The sequence below is a fragment of the Nicotiana tomentosiformis genome, chromosome 10 (assembly GCF_000390325.3).
Source record: "Nicotiana tomentosiformis chromosome 10, ASM39032v3, whole genome shotgun sequence".
Lineage (NCBI taxonomy): Eukaryota > Viridiplantae > Streptophyta > Magnoliopsida > Solanales > Solanaceae > Nicotiana > Nicotiana tomentosiformis.
The window spans coordinates 37,714,148-37,729,510 of NC_090821.1; the positions used below are offsets into that span (position 1 = coordinate 37,714,148).

The following is a 15,363-nucleotide window of genomic DNA, read 5'->3' on the forward strand; positions in this document are numbered from 1 at the left end:
GTTATCTAGGATATCAGCTATAGTTGGCAGAAGACAATCACTCAAACGTATACTCAGTTACTGGGTTTCAACAGAGGCCTAGAACCTCACAAGGGCACAACAAAACATGGCTTTTATACTTAGCAAGTCTAGATCATCAAAGATTAGAACTATAGGAACCTAAACTAATTTTAGGGCAGCCACTTAATGACAAGTAAACACATCGTTAGGAGACCAGTTCATGTCGAAATCTTCATTGGATATCAAACAACATAATTCCAACATTATAGACTTAAAACTAATTTCATAAAAGGTCATGCTAACAGTGAACAACAAGAGCTATCATTCAGGATAAGATAGTAAGATGTTGATCTTAAATAAAACTATATAGCCATGGTATCTATAACAAGATAGTGTATGGTAAAAGAGTATGACATTTTCAGTTAAAACTATCAAACCACCTAGATCAGCATTGTTTAACCAACAGACAAGGCAGTGTCAACTATGCCAATACAAACCTTCTAAGCATAGCCTTCACAACAACGAACAGTCACATGATAATAAGAGCATCATTTACAGCTAGCACTAACAAAGCAAACATGTGATTTCAAGTCAATAGATATTTAACTAAACGAAACAGGATAATTGTTAAGCCATAAAGTTTAACTTGCTAGGCTGGATAGACAAATCTCACAACATGCTTCACATTCATATTCATGCTAACATGATAAGATAAACATGATTGCCAACAAGAACATCAACTAACTAAATAGAATAACTATACGCGAGGAAACTATAAACAGAGCTCAATTAAAATAAAGTTGAATACACACTGACCTTCCTTAGGGCAGCAAACCAAGCTCAACTTTAGCCGTTAGGATTAGTACTCACAATCAACTTCAATACAATTAACCTCGACCAAAAACAAAAGAGAGGAAAGAAAAAGAAATGGTAAGCGATAGGTAGAGAATTTTATACTTTGGTGTAGTTCCATTTACTGGTACTGGTTTGATTATCAGGTAAGGCATTTAAGCCGGTATTTATAGACAAAAGGTTGGCTCTAGCGTTTGAGATTTGAATTCTCAGATTCAAATAGCAATAGAGGGCAAAGAACCATAATGAATACTTATGCAAGAACTCAAGATAATACCAAAGAAAAAAATTATAAAGTTCAGAGGGGAAAAAGGGTGAAGTTTTACCTTCTCAGAAGAGACGAAATAGATTTAGTCGTTTGAAGCCGATGACCTCCGGACAAAGCTTATACACTGAGGTCCCTGCGTTTGACCGCTGGGTCATCAAAAGAGAAAGGGCACGATAAATCTGGACCGTTGATAAATTTGATCAACGGTCCCTGAGTAGTGTGTTTATTTTGTGAGTGGCTTTGGAATGCTGACGTGGTGGAACGGGATTGGTGGAGGGGAGATGGCATGGATTGCCAAGTGGAAAAAGGGGCTACATAGGTTTGGGCCTAGACGGGTCAAGGCATTTTGGGCCAGGTCTATCGGATTTTTGGAAGAGAAGGTTAGACTGAAATTAATCTCATGACCACTTTAATTAAAATTCATCAATTGCAAGTATAACCCATTTAAATTTTAACCTATTTTCATAATTAAATTAATTAACTTCTTAAATGCTAATAAAATAATAAAGTATAATTAATAAATTATTATATGTATGCATATTTGTATGTTAATTTCGTATTATCAAAGTAATTAAAAATACTTTATAGTTTTATATATATTTAAAATTACAAAAGGCCGAGTGGTCAATTAATTTAAAGTAATAGAGATGATATAACTGTAATTATTTAAGACTAAATTACCATTATATAATTATGCATATATGATTAATATTAGTAGTTATTGTTACTGCTGCTATTACTATTGAATATATTATCTTTTTTTTAGAAAATTAGTTAATTTGAGCAATAATTTTAAAAGTACTTTATTACGTTGTTGTTGATCAAGAAGCATAATAAGTTAATTAGAGAAAGGAAGGGCTAAAATTGGTCGTCAACAACCCTGGCCTGAGCCAAACTCTCGAATAAACCAACCATACGGACCAAAGCGTCATGAACAATTAGAATAAAAAATAACCCTGGGGAACCTAAGATGGTCCCACTGGCTCTACATGAATCTAGGCCTGCTCATCTACTGGAGTTACTGGTGGCTCCATAGAAGGTGCTCAGCCACGCCCTCTAGTTCCGGTACGTTCTTCCCCTCTAGCCGTGCCCCTGCCCCTACCTCTCGTGGCTCTAGCTATATGGATGGGCTCTTGATCGAGAGTTGATGCGCGAGTCCTTGCCATCCGTGAGAATAGAAATATATGGTTTAGTCAATCAAATTACACTACAAGGAATGAAAGAAAAGGACTTTTTCATAATGCCCTATAACCTCACGAATATAAGTATAGACGTCTCCGAATCAATCCACAAGAATATACTAGGCATGCTCATGATCTGTGAGACCTATGCGACCTGGAGCTCTGATACCAACTTTTCATGACCAAAACATTCTACCAGAGCTGTGATGGTGCCTAACACCGCTTGCTAGGCAAGTCAACAATAAAAATGGGGAAATAAACTTCAACAACAGTAAGAAATAGTCTCAATAACAGAATAGTATAAATAATTGAAGCCAAAATAGTGATACAACTAAAAACCACCCAAAACATGGTGACAGTGAGCGCATGAGCTCTACAGAGTACTAAATACAAAGTCTGAACAAATACAATACTAGCTTAAATACTTAACAGTAATAAAAGATAGGAAGAGACACCAGGGACTGCGATCGGGAAGCAGCTCTACCTCAATCCCACTAGTATAGCACGGCTTAGCTCACAATGCTCAACTAGGTCCAACACCTGAATCTGCACATAAAATGCAGAGAGTGGTTTGAGTACACTCGACCATGTACTCAGTAACTAGCAAGTCTAACCTCGTTCTAAAAGGAGTGACAAGGTTGATAAGGTCCAATACTCACTTTTAACATCGAAAAACAACAATAACAACATAATAGGCAAAAAGGAAAAGTGGCGCAAATAATATCAGGTTCAACTCTATCACAATAAGAGGAGAAATAAGCATGCACTTCAAGTATATCAGTCAGGGAATCCACTTTTACATAAAAATCACCTAGACATGGATTTATCAAAGTAACATGTGATTTTAATCTTTAAACATCAAATAGAGACATTAAATACCAATTAGCATAAGAAAAATATAACACTATTCATACATGCCAAGTATACATGCCAAATCATCAACATCATAGTATAATTATCAAGTATATAAAATCTCAGCACATTCATAGCGTCTGACACAAATACCCTTCAATCATACTCTCAGCACTCTCACAGTGCTTGTCACAATGCCCCTGAATCATCACACGCGCTTACCGATGTATAGGGAAGTAAGTCCCTCACTAAGAACATATCGTGTTCCTGTACTCGTAGGGCCCAAAGTAACATGGGTTATCACATGATTGCGGAAGGACGGATCCTAGCCCAAGTGTTGATCGGATCAAAAGATAACGATCAATATCACTCAGCCTAATATGGGGCATTGATGCAAGCATCGCCTCACAATCAATATCAATATGGTTCTATAGCCCAAGATCAGTCATCAATCAGCTCAATAAGGCTCTATGTCCCAAGATCAACCACCAATCCTCTCAAGTCTCAATATACCAACATCTCACAGTATCATAATTAAAATATTGCATGCAATATACCAACGTGCCACAACTCAGCTCAAGCCAATGTCACACATACAAGGACACTAATAATATGTGAGATAACATATAAAGAGTGCACAGAGACAGAGATACAATACACAGACATAATATCATGATTGAAGAATATGACTACGGCTAAGTTAAATATCTCAACATAGCAAATATAGCCCTATCATATCTCAATAAGATAAGCAATAACCTAGACATAATTTCTAGCATGACTAATAGCTCATGTAGTCATATAAGGGGAGAAAACACAGTATCAAAGTGGCATGATTGCAAAATAAATCAAATAATATCCTAATGTCTACCTAGATCATAAATAATCACGGTGCACGCATATGTGCTCGTCATCTCGCATATGCGTCATTCCCAACATATAGCAAATGTCATAGCCTAAGAGAAAAATACTGTCAAGCCAAGCCTAGGCAAGATACTTACCTCTAATAAAGGAGAATCAATACTCCAAGAATCTGTTGCCTCTCAAATCGGCCTCCGAACGGGTCAAATCTAGTTAAATAACACACAACAGTGTAAAATAATGCTAAACAAAATAATTACGGAACATAAAGGCTCAATTTGTAATCAATAACATAAAGTTAACCAAAAATGTAACTCGTGCCCGCTTCCTGAAATCCGACAAAACTCACAAATTTTGATTACCCATTTGAATACGAGTCCGAATATACAAGTTTTATCTAAATCTGACTCCACGGAGTGGGTTCAGATCTCAAATATTCACTTTCCAAAGTTTCTTACAAAAACCCCCATTCAAGTGGGCGAAAATTGCCTCAATTCGAGCTCCTAATCTCAAAATAATTAAAATAAGCTAAGCCCTCAAAATATACCTCATGTCAGGCATCTTCGCACCTGCACTTACTAAGCCGCAGGTGCAACACTCTCTTCTGCGATATAAGCTGCTCATTTGTGCTCTTCTAGCCTAGGTCCATTACCACATCAGCGATCCAAAACTTTGCTGATGCGGACTCGCATGTGCGGCTTCTTCCCTCGCATGTGTTGCCCTGGATCCCTTTTGCTTATGTGCACAAAATCACTTGGGTACGGCCATCGGACCTGCGCACCACTCTTTGCAGGTGTGATGCACTGGAACTACCAATACCAAACAACTTCCAAAATATTCCGGAATCATCCCGAAACACACCTGAGCCCACGGGACCCTGTCCAATCATACAAAAAAAATTTGAATACATCATCCAAACTTATCCAAATGATCAAAACCCTACGAGTAACATCAAAACTAAGAATCGGAGATCAAAATCAATCTCTTAACTTTCAAACTTCGTCGAACAAGTCCATATTATAACTGAACATTCTGGATTCCAACCAAACTTCACACACAAGCTGCAAAGTACTAAATGAACCTATTCCAAGTCCACAATACCAATCCGAGTATGATATTATCAAAGTCAGCTCTAGGTCAAACCTATGAACTTTTCAAACTTTAAAATTTGAAACTTTCGGCAATTAGAGTCAAGACATCCAAAGAACCTCCAAATCCAAATACAGACATACACCTAAGTCCAAAATTACAATACGAATCTATTGGAACCATCAAATCATCATTCTGAGGTTGTCTACTCAAAACTCAAACCTTGGTCAACTCTTACAAACTTAAGCTTCCAACATGGAACTAAGTGTTCCAATCCACTCCCAAACTTTTTTGAAACCAAACCAATCATCGCCACAAGTCAAAAACCAGCAAACAATCATACAGAAAGCATCAAATAGGCAAACGAGGCTTCAATACATAAAACGATCTGTCGGGTCATTACATATTTTAGTAAAAAGACTATAATATGCATTAATTAAGACATGAAATAACGAAGCCAGTTTCTTTTTATATTAAGTATGAACCTTTTCTTTAATATCATGAAAATTTACCATATCATCCTCCATATCTGAATCAGAATTAGCCTTCAAAGAAATAATGTCTTTATTATCTGAGTCACATTCATCCTTGTCCATCAAGGACTGATCTTCCCCACTACTATCATTACCAAAATCATCACTGGAGGTATTTCCCATGGCAACCAAAGCTTTTTTTATGATCTTATATGCTCTCTTCTTTGTCAATCTTTTCTCAGGAACCCGATTCCTTTTCTACTCTTTCAGTTTATCAGGATTATTTTTCTTATACTCAATCTCCCACATTAGACAGTGCCTGATAAAGTGATCACGACTATCATACTTGTAGCACTCACGAATGTTGGTCTTTTGTAGAGCCTTAGCTTTGGAGTTGTTACCCATATTCTGGAATCTACCTTTTCTGATCATCTTTTAGAACCTAGGTGTCAGTAGTTCCATAACATCATCATCAGTTTCTAGCTTTTTAGTGTCCTTTAAAACCAAGTTCTTATCTTTGCAAGGCTTTTCTATCTGCCGATCTTGATATTTCTTCAATTCATAGGTCTTTAATTTTCTAGTAAGATCATTAATGGTCATTGTTTCAAGGTTCCTTGCTTCAGTGGTAGCAACCTTGCTTTCCCATGAAATTGGAAATAAGCTTAGAATCATTCTTACAATTTTGATAATAAGGATGATTTATCCAAAAGAGATTAATATGTTAATAATCATAGTAAACTTGGTATGCATCTCTTGGACAATAACCCTCCCCTTCATCTTAAAAAGTTCATACTACATTGTGAGCATGTCAATCTTAGACTTTTGACCTGGTCCGTGCCTTCATAAGCGGTCTGTAAAGCGTCCCAGATCTGCTTAGCATTAGTACATATAGAAATCTAATTATATCCGTAAGGTCCAATTCCTAAAGATTAAAATCTTTTTGTCTTTGGCGTTCTTTTGAATAGCCTTGATATCTCCATCATTATATTACGCGCAGGTTTTTGGGCCACTTGTTTCATCCTTATCATCTTTTTCCATGGGAACCTTAGGACCCTTTTGAATAATATTCCATAGTTCTTAATCTTTATCTTCCAGAAAATCTTGTATCATTTCTTTCCACCAACCATAGTACTTTCCGTTGAACAGTGGTGGCCTTGTGGTTTGTTGTCCTTCTTGAATGCTGGAGGTACAACTATCTCGGACATTTCAAGGTATTAACCTTCAGTTGAAAAAATATGTTATGATACTAGTTATTATTTTAGGATTCACCAAGACACAAGATGGGAGGTGAATCATGCCACTCATGATTTTTGTGTATTAAAGAACCTGGTTCTTTAACCTAAGAATTCTAGACACAAACAGAAAATAAAATATAAAAAATAAATAACACACTAATTTTTACGTGAAAAACCTTCTTGCTCAAGAAACTAAAAACACGACCTACCCTCATAGTATTTGCCTCAAAATTTTACTAACTTCAAAGAGCGATTTTTACGACTCATTAACCAAAGAAACTATAAAATCTAGTATCTTATCCCCTACAATCAACTCAAACGTAGCTACCCTTTTACAAACTACAAACTCTAGCATATGAAGCTAAACAAACTCTTCAGATTTGTTTACCTATGATTACACTTCTCAATAAGTAATATAGGTTATAATTAAAGAATAATTGACTCAAACCTAAACAACTTTAAAACTTTAGTAACTTTGTCTTCACGAACATGATCTTTATTTGAGCAGCTTAAATTTTTGAGAGCACCTTCTTGTTATGATTCTTTTTGCGTTGAGTAATTCTTTGAAGTTTTGGGAATAGAGTTAGAAGACTTAACCTCACATATATAGCTGCAACATGATGCTTTATATAGGAATAGGATTGGCCGAAAACTTCTTCAATTAATGCTCCAAAACTTAGGAAATTTCGGTTAAGAAAACTAATCCCTCTAGGATGTTCCCATATTTGTTTTCAACTCCACACGCATTTTCTTTTTCCATATGCTTTTTCTTTTATGCAAGTGTAATAATTAATGAAACTTTGTTGACCATGAATTACTCCTACCAACATAAAACTTGTAGCCACGAAATAAATTTTTCAAGGAATCCGGGTTGCACTAAAAATCAGCTTTCAGCTTCTGATCAATAGACTTTAAGAGACCTAGTTCTTTAGCAGTCATTTGTTAATCATCAAACTCAATATAAAGCTCAGCTCAACTATTTTGTTGAACAGATGTTCCTTCAACGTTTCCTTTTTTCCCTAAAGAAGTACATGGTTGGGTCCTCAGATTTGTGTGCACAGGAAGAGACTTCATAGACCATACACATCTTTTTTTTGTAATAAGGGATTAAAACACATAAGACTTCGATAATAGAAGGTCATGTATGAAGAGTTCTTTACCACATCACTTTTACATTATCGGGTCACCTTAAACCTTTTGTAGTATATAAGAAACCAACATTATTTTTTATGATACTAATCTCACTTATTATGAATGATTTCTAATTATCTTTTAGGTAAATTGATAGTGTAACTTTCTTTTTAGAGTATCAACGTGTAGAGAAGTTAAAAGTGTATTAGGTTTAGGGATCACCTTAACACAATTCATAAAAGCCTTATAATATTTGTCTTCAGCTTAACAATACAAGCCTTTTAAGCATATTGTTACACTACTTATTTAGGTATAAGTTAGCCAAAACCACTACCAAAACACACACATATTTTAACGATACATGATAGATCAAATTTATCGTAAATTTATTCCTCCAAATCCTTAAGAGCCCAGTTAAACTTCTGGCTCTGACTGTAGTGACTAGGGTGGCTGCCACCATAACCATGACCATGACCATGATAGTACGTCGATCCCATGCCCATGGCCGATGACATGTGGGTAGATTGTTGCATTCCACTACCATAGCCACCATCACTATGGACCATAGTGGTGTTGCTTAAAAAGTTAGTGGACTCATGGGACAAATGCGCCCCATGATGTCCATGACTACCATAGTGGCCGCCATGGCCATGGCTATCACCGCCATAATATCTGCCTTGGTGTTGTCCACCACGGCCCATCATCATGTGATTGTAAGTGGATTGACCATATGGCATGGTGGAATAACCCGAAGGCCTTGTCACTTGCATAAGCCGCCATGGCTGCTGTCAGAATAGTAGTTTTGCTCGTGAACGTAGGATTGGTGCTTGTTCAATCCAAGTTGAGTTTGGAGAACCCTCTTGAATATTGATGCTACTCCTAAAGATGTGAAGTTTTGACTTTTTGGTTGGTGAGAATATGATCTTGACTCGCTATATATATATATATATATATATATATATATATAGGGTTTTGGGCAGATTTCGAGTACCAGAGGATTCTAACTAGATATGTTTTAAAATTTACTAGGGGATTCTATATAGATAAGAAGGGCTTTCTCACATTGCTGCTATCGGAAGCTAAGAAGCGGCGCATATTTCACGGTTGGCATTACTTCTTAGGCTTTCAAAAAGGCTCATTGCTTTATTCCCCATCGACCAACTCGTACACCGAATCCAGTTTGCTGTGTGTTCATCATTGATAAACCTCGGCAGTACATATATACTCCCTCCGTTCCAATTCATGTGAACATATTTAACTGGGCACAGAGTTTAAGAAATAATGTAGATTTTTGGAATTTGTGGTTCTAAACAAATTAAAAAGAGACCCAGAGTATTTTTGTGGTTATAAAAGGTTCTCGTTAAGGATGGAATTGTAAGTTCAAGCTAAATTATTACCAAATTTAGAAAGGGATTATTCTTTTAGGAACGGACCAAATAGGAAATATGTTCGCATAAACTGGAAGATAGGAAGGAGCAAATTACATTGAGTTGTATGTGCATTTTAGCGAGTTGCATGTATGTCACGACCCAATTTTCACTATAGGCCGTTGTTTACCCGTAAAATGGTACAGTTAAATTTATATGTGGTTTCTAGATAAGTGAACTAATTTGATCCTGAAATAATATAATAATTGAAAAAATACACAATACTTAGCCTTAGAAAGTAGATGAATAGCAAAGATGACAATTCCGTAAATACGGTTCCCGAACACAGCAATGATGAGATCTAGAAGCAAGAAAGTAAAATTGTATAAAGCTTTGTATAGAATATAGTATATGTTCTGGCCAGAAAATTCATCTCCATTACAATGATAACTAAGCTCACTATATAGCTATGACTAGGGAAAAAGGTCCTATGATTATGTCCTCCTTTAATGCCAATTATGAGGGTCATTGATTGAGATGTAACGTTGAGTATAAATGCCAAATTCTCTGTAATGGACCGTCACTTTTGATGTTGTAGAATATTCTTTAGTAAATGCTACCGGGCGCAGAGCTTTTAATACACTTTTATGAACGTTGTCTGTTCCGGTGACAAGCGTAGTGGCTGCGTTCGGCCCTCAACCATCCCATCTTAGATTCCATATGTCTTCCTTTTAGTCAGCCACATGTCATATTATATTTTACCCTATACAGATAATCTCCCAGCTTTCCGGTAACATAACTTTGTGTTACCGGAATATTGGTAGAAATACCTTTTTGGCGGGAATCACTATAACTCTCTCCGAAGGTGTCTGATAGTTGATTAGATGCACGTATCTCCGCATTTAATACCCCAAACACGCGTCATCCCGTGATTCAGCACAACTGTTGCCGATTATCAAGGTAATCATGGCCATGAATTTAGCCGCCGGAATTTTATTTGTACACAACTTTCTTTTCTTTTACGCTTCACAATTGCTTGAGTTTGTGATTTGCATCCTTGTTTTCCATCATTTTCCTAATTTTCTTCAAACACAAATTTTTTACCTTCTTCTTTTTCAATGGCTTCTTCTTCCAACCGTGGCGGTTCATCAAAGAATAAGAACAAAACTGAGGACTCAATTCCTCCAACAGTAGATTCCATCATCCCAAGGAGGCTTAGTACTTCAAAGGATATTGAAGAGAAATTCCCTACTGCTAACCCTCGTATATGGGCTGTTAGTAGGTACCCTACTTCCATTCATCCTCCTAGTATCCCTGATGTGAAGGAGGATTGCCGCTGCAATGAGTTGGAAATCATTGCTCCTTATCTATCAGAGCGAGTGACCCTTCCCAAGCTAGGTTTTACATATTTTTTCACGTATACCTTTACCTTGGGTGCATTTTCTTTGAGCGGAGAGCTTGATTCCGTGATTGCGGAGTTCATCCTTCGCTACCAGGTGAGTTTGGCACAGGTAATTCCTTTAGTATGGACGGCGATCGCCAGCCTCCGACGCTTGTGCCAAAAAACTGGGAGGAGCTAACCTTAGCTCATGTGATGAATCTTTATTCCCCCAAAATCTTCTGCGGGGGGGATGATAAACCTTTGCAAGCTGGCCACCATGCTTTGTTGTCTAGCATGGATGATGACAACGACCGTGTGTGGATGGAGCGGTTCGTTGCAGTCGCCACCAACGACATCATTCTAACAATAGCTTCATCATTTTCGATTGCTTGGAACCGTAGTTGTAAGTTCTTTGTATAATATTCCTATTACTAGATATTCTTTTATGTTTGTATCATCTCTTCACCCTCCGCATGTTTTAGCTACTCGATGGCTCCCACCGGTGGTGGAAGGTTTGAACCGGTGGGTTCAGAAGATTTTGGGCGTTACAACGCCCGAAACTCGCTCGTGGAAAGAACTTTCCCGTAAGTACAGGTGGAAAGCCAAAAATCATGGTAACTCTAATTTACCTTGCTTCCATTTTTGTATATGAAGAACTTGGTTGAACCCTTATCACTTTGTTCATGGAATTTGGTCTACCTGAGGGCTCTGTTGCTGTCCCCAAGGAGGACGTTCTGGCTGATCCTGTTAATGCAGCAAGGCTGCTTCAGGAAGCACTTACTCGAACTGGTATCTCCAAGCCTGTTTCGGGTGCAAATATTTCTTTATGAAGTCCCCTACCGAAGGATAAACAAACAAAGAGAAGTCGCTCCTCCGCGGCCGAGGAAAAGAATAAAAGGGAAAAGACGGATGCCCCGAATCATCTTCGGTAGGGATGATGACTGGTCCTTCTGGGCTGGTCGTAGACACCGTGATGATTGATGATGATGAAGGAGCTTCTTTACACAAAAGGCAACGATCTTCATCATCTTAACAGGATTCTCAACCTGTTGAGATAGTTGCACCAACTGAAGATGACGTCTCGGCACTTTGGGGAGAATCTGATTTAGTAGAATATACCAACTCCCGCTTCTGGGCCCCAATTGTTGTAACTGGTGCTGCGAGGCTGAGTACCGGGTCCCTGTCGTCTTTGGTTGGCGAGCATCAAACAACCATCATTGCATTGGATGCAGCTGCTTCTCACTCTTTAACTCCATCAGCTTCATCTTCACCTTCACCAACACCAACACTTGCTACATCACTTCCATCTTCATCCACTCTTTCACGAACAGTTACTATATCACCTTCATCGGCTTCACCTGACCGTGAAGAAGGTGTTCCTCTTCCATAGTCCGCAGTTCATGAGAATTTGGGGCAAAATTATGTCGTCCCATCTGAAGATCCACAAAGGAGGAGGAGCGTTATGCTTTCGGTCTCTATCGGGTGCAACTTCCTATCCCGGCCGGTGGAGCTTGCTAATTATCTAAAGCCTTTGCCTTCAGAAAAGGACTGGGAAAAGATTCGGGCACTCTCGGGAGAGTACTTGTTGAACAATGCCATGCACAATGCCACAACGGTACGTTCCTTCCTTCCTCTATTATTTCTTTTACTGTGAACGAATGTATTCTAAATTTTACCTCTTCTTATTTTATAGGCCAACTTTCTTGTTTCTGAGGGCCTTCAAAGGTTGATTCGTGACAAGGAAGAACTTACTTCTGAACGGGATCAGCTTTTAGAGAAACGGGACCAGATTGTTCTTTACCTATCGGAACTGGAAACCAGAGCTGCTAAGGCCGTTGTTTTGGAGGCTCGTTTGCAGCAAACAGAGCAAGAAGTGGTAACCCTCATCGAAGAAATTGGACCACTGAGGGTTAGATTTGATGAGGCCAAGGCCAAATGGGTAGAAGTACAGAACGTCGTTCTTGCTGCAACCGACCACGAGGCTGCCTCCGCTGAAAGAGTGATTAACTTGGAAGCATCCTTGAACTCCAAAAGTGAAGAGCTTGCTATCGTGGAAGAAAAACATACCCAACTGTAAGAGAAGTACATAAAAACTATCGAGCATAATAGGATCTTTAGTTCAACTATATGTGATCTCGATATCAGCCTCCAATCTGCTAGATCTGTCCGAGAAAACCTTTCTGCCATGGTCACTCAACTCATAGAAGAACTTAAGTGCCGAGCAACTTCCCTCATTATTGAAAAAACTTATTCTATATATAGCATGAGGAGAAAAACCTTAGAAGAGGGCAAAGCTGGTATCATCGATGTTGATGCCAAAATTGCTAAGGCCTGAAAGCTTGAGTTGGCTGCAAAAAATAGACTACTGACGCAGTCTGATAGTCTAGGTTCTTCCAATTCCGATTCCGAGTTTTCAAAAACTGAAGAAGGATCGGAAGGCGATGAGGCCGAAGGCCAAACTGGGGAAAACGCTGAGCCATCGGCCGAACCAACTACTCTTTCTGGAAATGCGGATACTTCTCTTCCTCCTAGTCTCGGAGACACTGCAGTTTAGCTTTTTCTTTCTTTTCTCATTTTGCACTTGTAATGTTTTGGCCCGTTCTTGTGAATAAAGACATACTTTTTATTCAAATTTCGTTTGAGTATCCATGCAAGCTTTTAACTTTTGTATTTGCTCAAGTATTTCGTGCATGTTGTTCAATTCGCGCTTTACTATGTGTAGTCTCGGATGCCTTTTCTTCGAAGCATTTCAGTTTCGAGCATTATCCCTTTTACGTGAGGGTTTCATGAATCTTTGCGCAAGTTTCCCTTTTACGTGAGGGTTTCTATGAATATTTGTGCAAGTTTCCCTTTTACGTGAAGGTTTCTATGAATATTTGTGCAAGTTTGCTTTTTACGTCCTTTTCATATGCGACTTCTGGTGTATTTTTCCCCGATGGCATTTTGGATTCCGGGCATTGATTGTTCTGGAACCGACCCTTTAACGTGAGGGTTTTTATAAGAGAGGGCCCTCTCATGTTTACGGTGCTCTTAAAGAGGATGTCTCCTGTTCATTACGACACTAACATTTGAAGTACTTGTTTAACTTTCAAATTACAAAATCATCTCATCGCTCAGACAAGAAACAAGATAAAAGCAAAAGGATTTTATTTTATTCCTTCTATTTTTAGAAATTATATAAGCATTTTGCTATGTAGAAAAGAAATTTCCATTACTTATGGCTATCTTGTACAACTTGTTTCTACGGGGCTGGATGAGAGCAGTCTCCGGTCCCGATGATGCATTTTGTTTCCGGATTTTCGTTTCCGGTTGATGTGGCAGTCATTGTTGCCATATCCTCATATCATCCCCCCCCCCCCCCAGTGTTTGAATGCGAAGAATGCAAAGTGGAACACTAGAAGTCTTGTATCCTGGAAGTTCCTACCAATGAATTAGTAGGTAATCCTTCACTCAGCAACATATCTTGTTTCCCCTTAGGAATCCATGCTATCAAGCGAAAGAATACCTAACAGTCCTCTAGTGGTTTGTGCTCGTGAATGGTCGGGTAACCTCTGTTCGGTAGCAAACTTAACTTCCGGGTAGGAATTTGCTATCGAGCCATTGATTACCCAATCGTCTCTGAGTGCAAGCTTGTTCATTTGCCCTGCTATCAAAGGTCTTATTGATATTGTCTTCGTAGTATGCTTTCTGTCGCTTCCTCGTTAAAAACCTTGCCAGAAAAACCCAATAGGGACAAAAACTCAACGAAGGGAAAAAGAATACAGAACATACTTTTAGTTTGAGTGTTGTTCATCAGCAATAATATATTTTGAGGTGTGCAATGTTCCAGTTGCTGGGTAGCTTGTCCCCATTCTGGTTCTCCAACTCGTATGAACCTTTCCCAGTGATAGCTGAAATCCAGTAGGGACCTTCCCACATTAGGCCTAACTTTCCCGCGTTGAGCTCCCGGTTATTTTGTGTTACTTTCCTTAGAACCAAGTCTCCTACTTTAAAAAAACCAAAATTGGCTCTTCGATTGTAATATCGCTCCATCCTCTGCTTTTGAGCTACCATTCTTGCATGCGCCAAGTCCCTGTGTCCCTCAAGTAATTCCAAGTTCACTAGCATTACTTCGTTATTCGATTCTCCATTTGTTTGAGAATATCTCAAAGTGGCTTCGCCCACTTCAACAGGGATTAAGGCTTCAGTACCACATATGAGGGAAAAAGGAGTTTTTCCTGTACTTGATTTGGCCATTGTTTTGTAGGCCCATAGAACTCCGAGAAACTGTTCGAGCCATTTGCGTTTTGCTTCTTCCAGCCTTTTCTTAAGGTTTTGGATGATTACTTTGTTTGTTGACTCTGCTTGACCGTTTGCGCTCGGTTGATAAGGCGAAGATATGATACTCTTTATTTTAAAGTCTTCGAAGAACTTTGTAAATTTTGCACCGATAAACTATGTCCCATTATCGCATGCTATCTGTTTCGGTATTCCGAACCTGCAAATTATATTTTCCCATAGGTAATCGAACACTTCGCGCTCTCCGATCTTCTGATAAGAACCTGCTTCCACCCATTTAAAAAAATAATCAGTCAAAATTAAAAGAAACATTACCTTTTCAAGAGCCGGTGGCAGCGGTATGACGATGCTCATCCCCCATTTCATGAATGGCCATGGGGACAGAAATTAATGTA

At 38.5% G+C, this 15,363-nt stretch overlaps 1 protein-coding gene and 1 pseudogene across 1 annotated transcript; both read right to left on the minus strand.

The window, feature by feature from the left end:
• Positions 1 to 8,169: 8,169 nt before the first annotated feature.
• On the minus strand, positions 8,170 to 10,211 carry LOC104100980 (uncharacterized; annotated as a pseudogene).
• A 4,271-nt stretch (positions 10,212 to 14,482) lies between these two features.
• LOC138900031 (uncharacterized) lies at positions 14,483 to 14,926 on the minus strand. Its single transcript, XM_070186731.1, has one exon. It carries the CDS (start codon positions 14,924 to 14,926, stop codon positions 14,483 to 14,485), a length of 444 nt encoding a protein of 147 aa, XP_070042832.1.
• Positions 14,927 to 15,363: the final 437 nt, after the last annotated feature.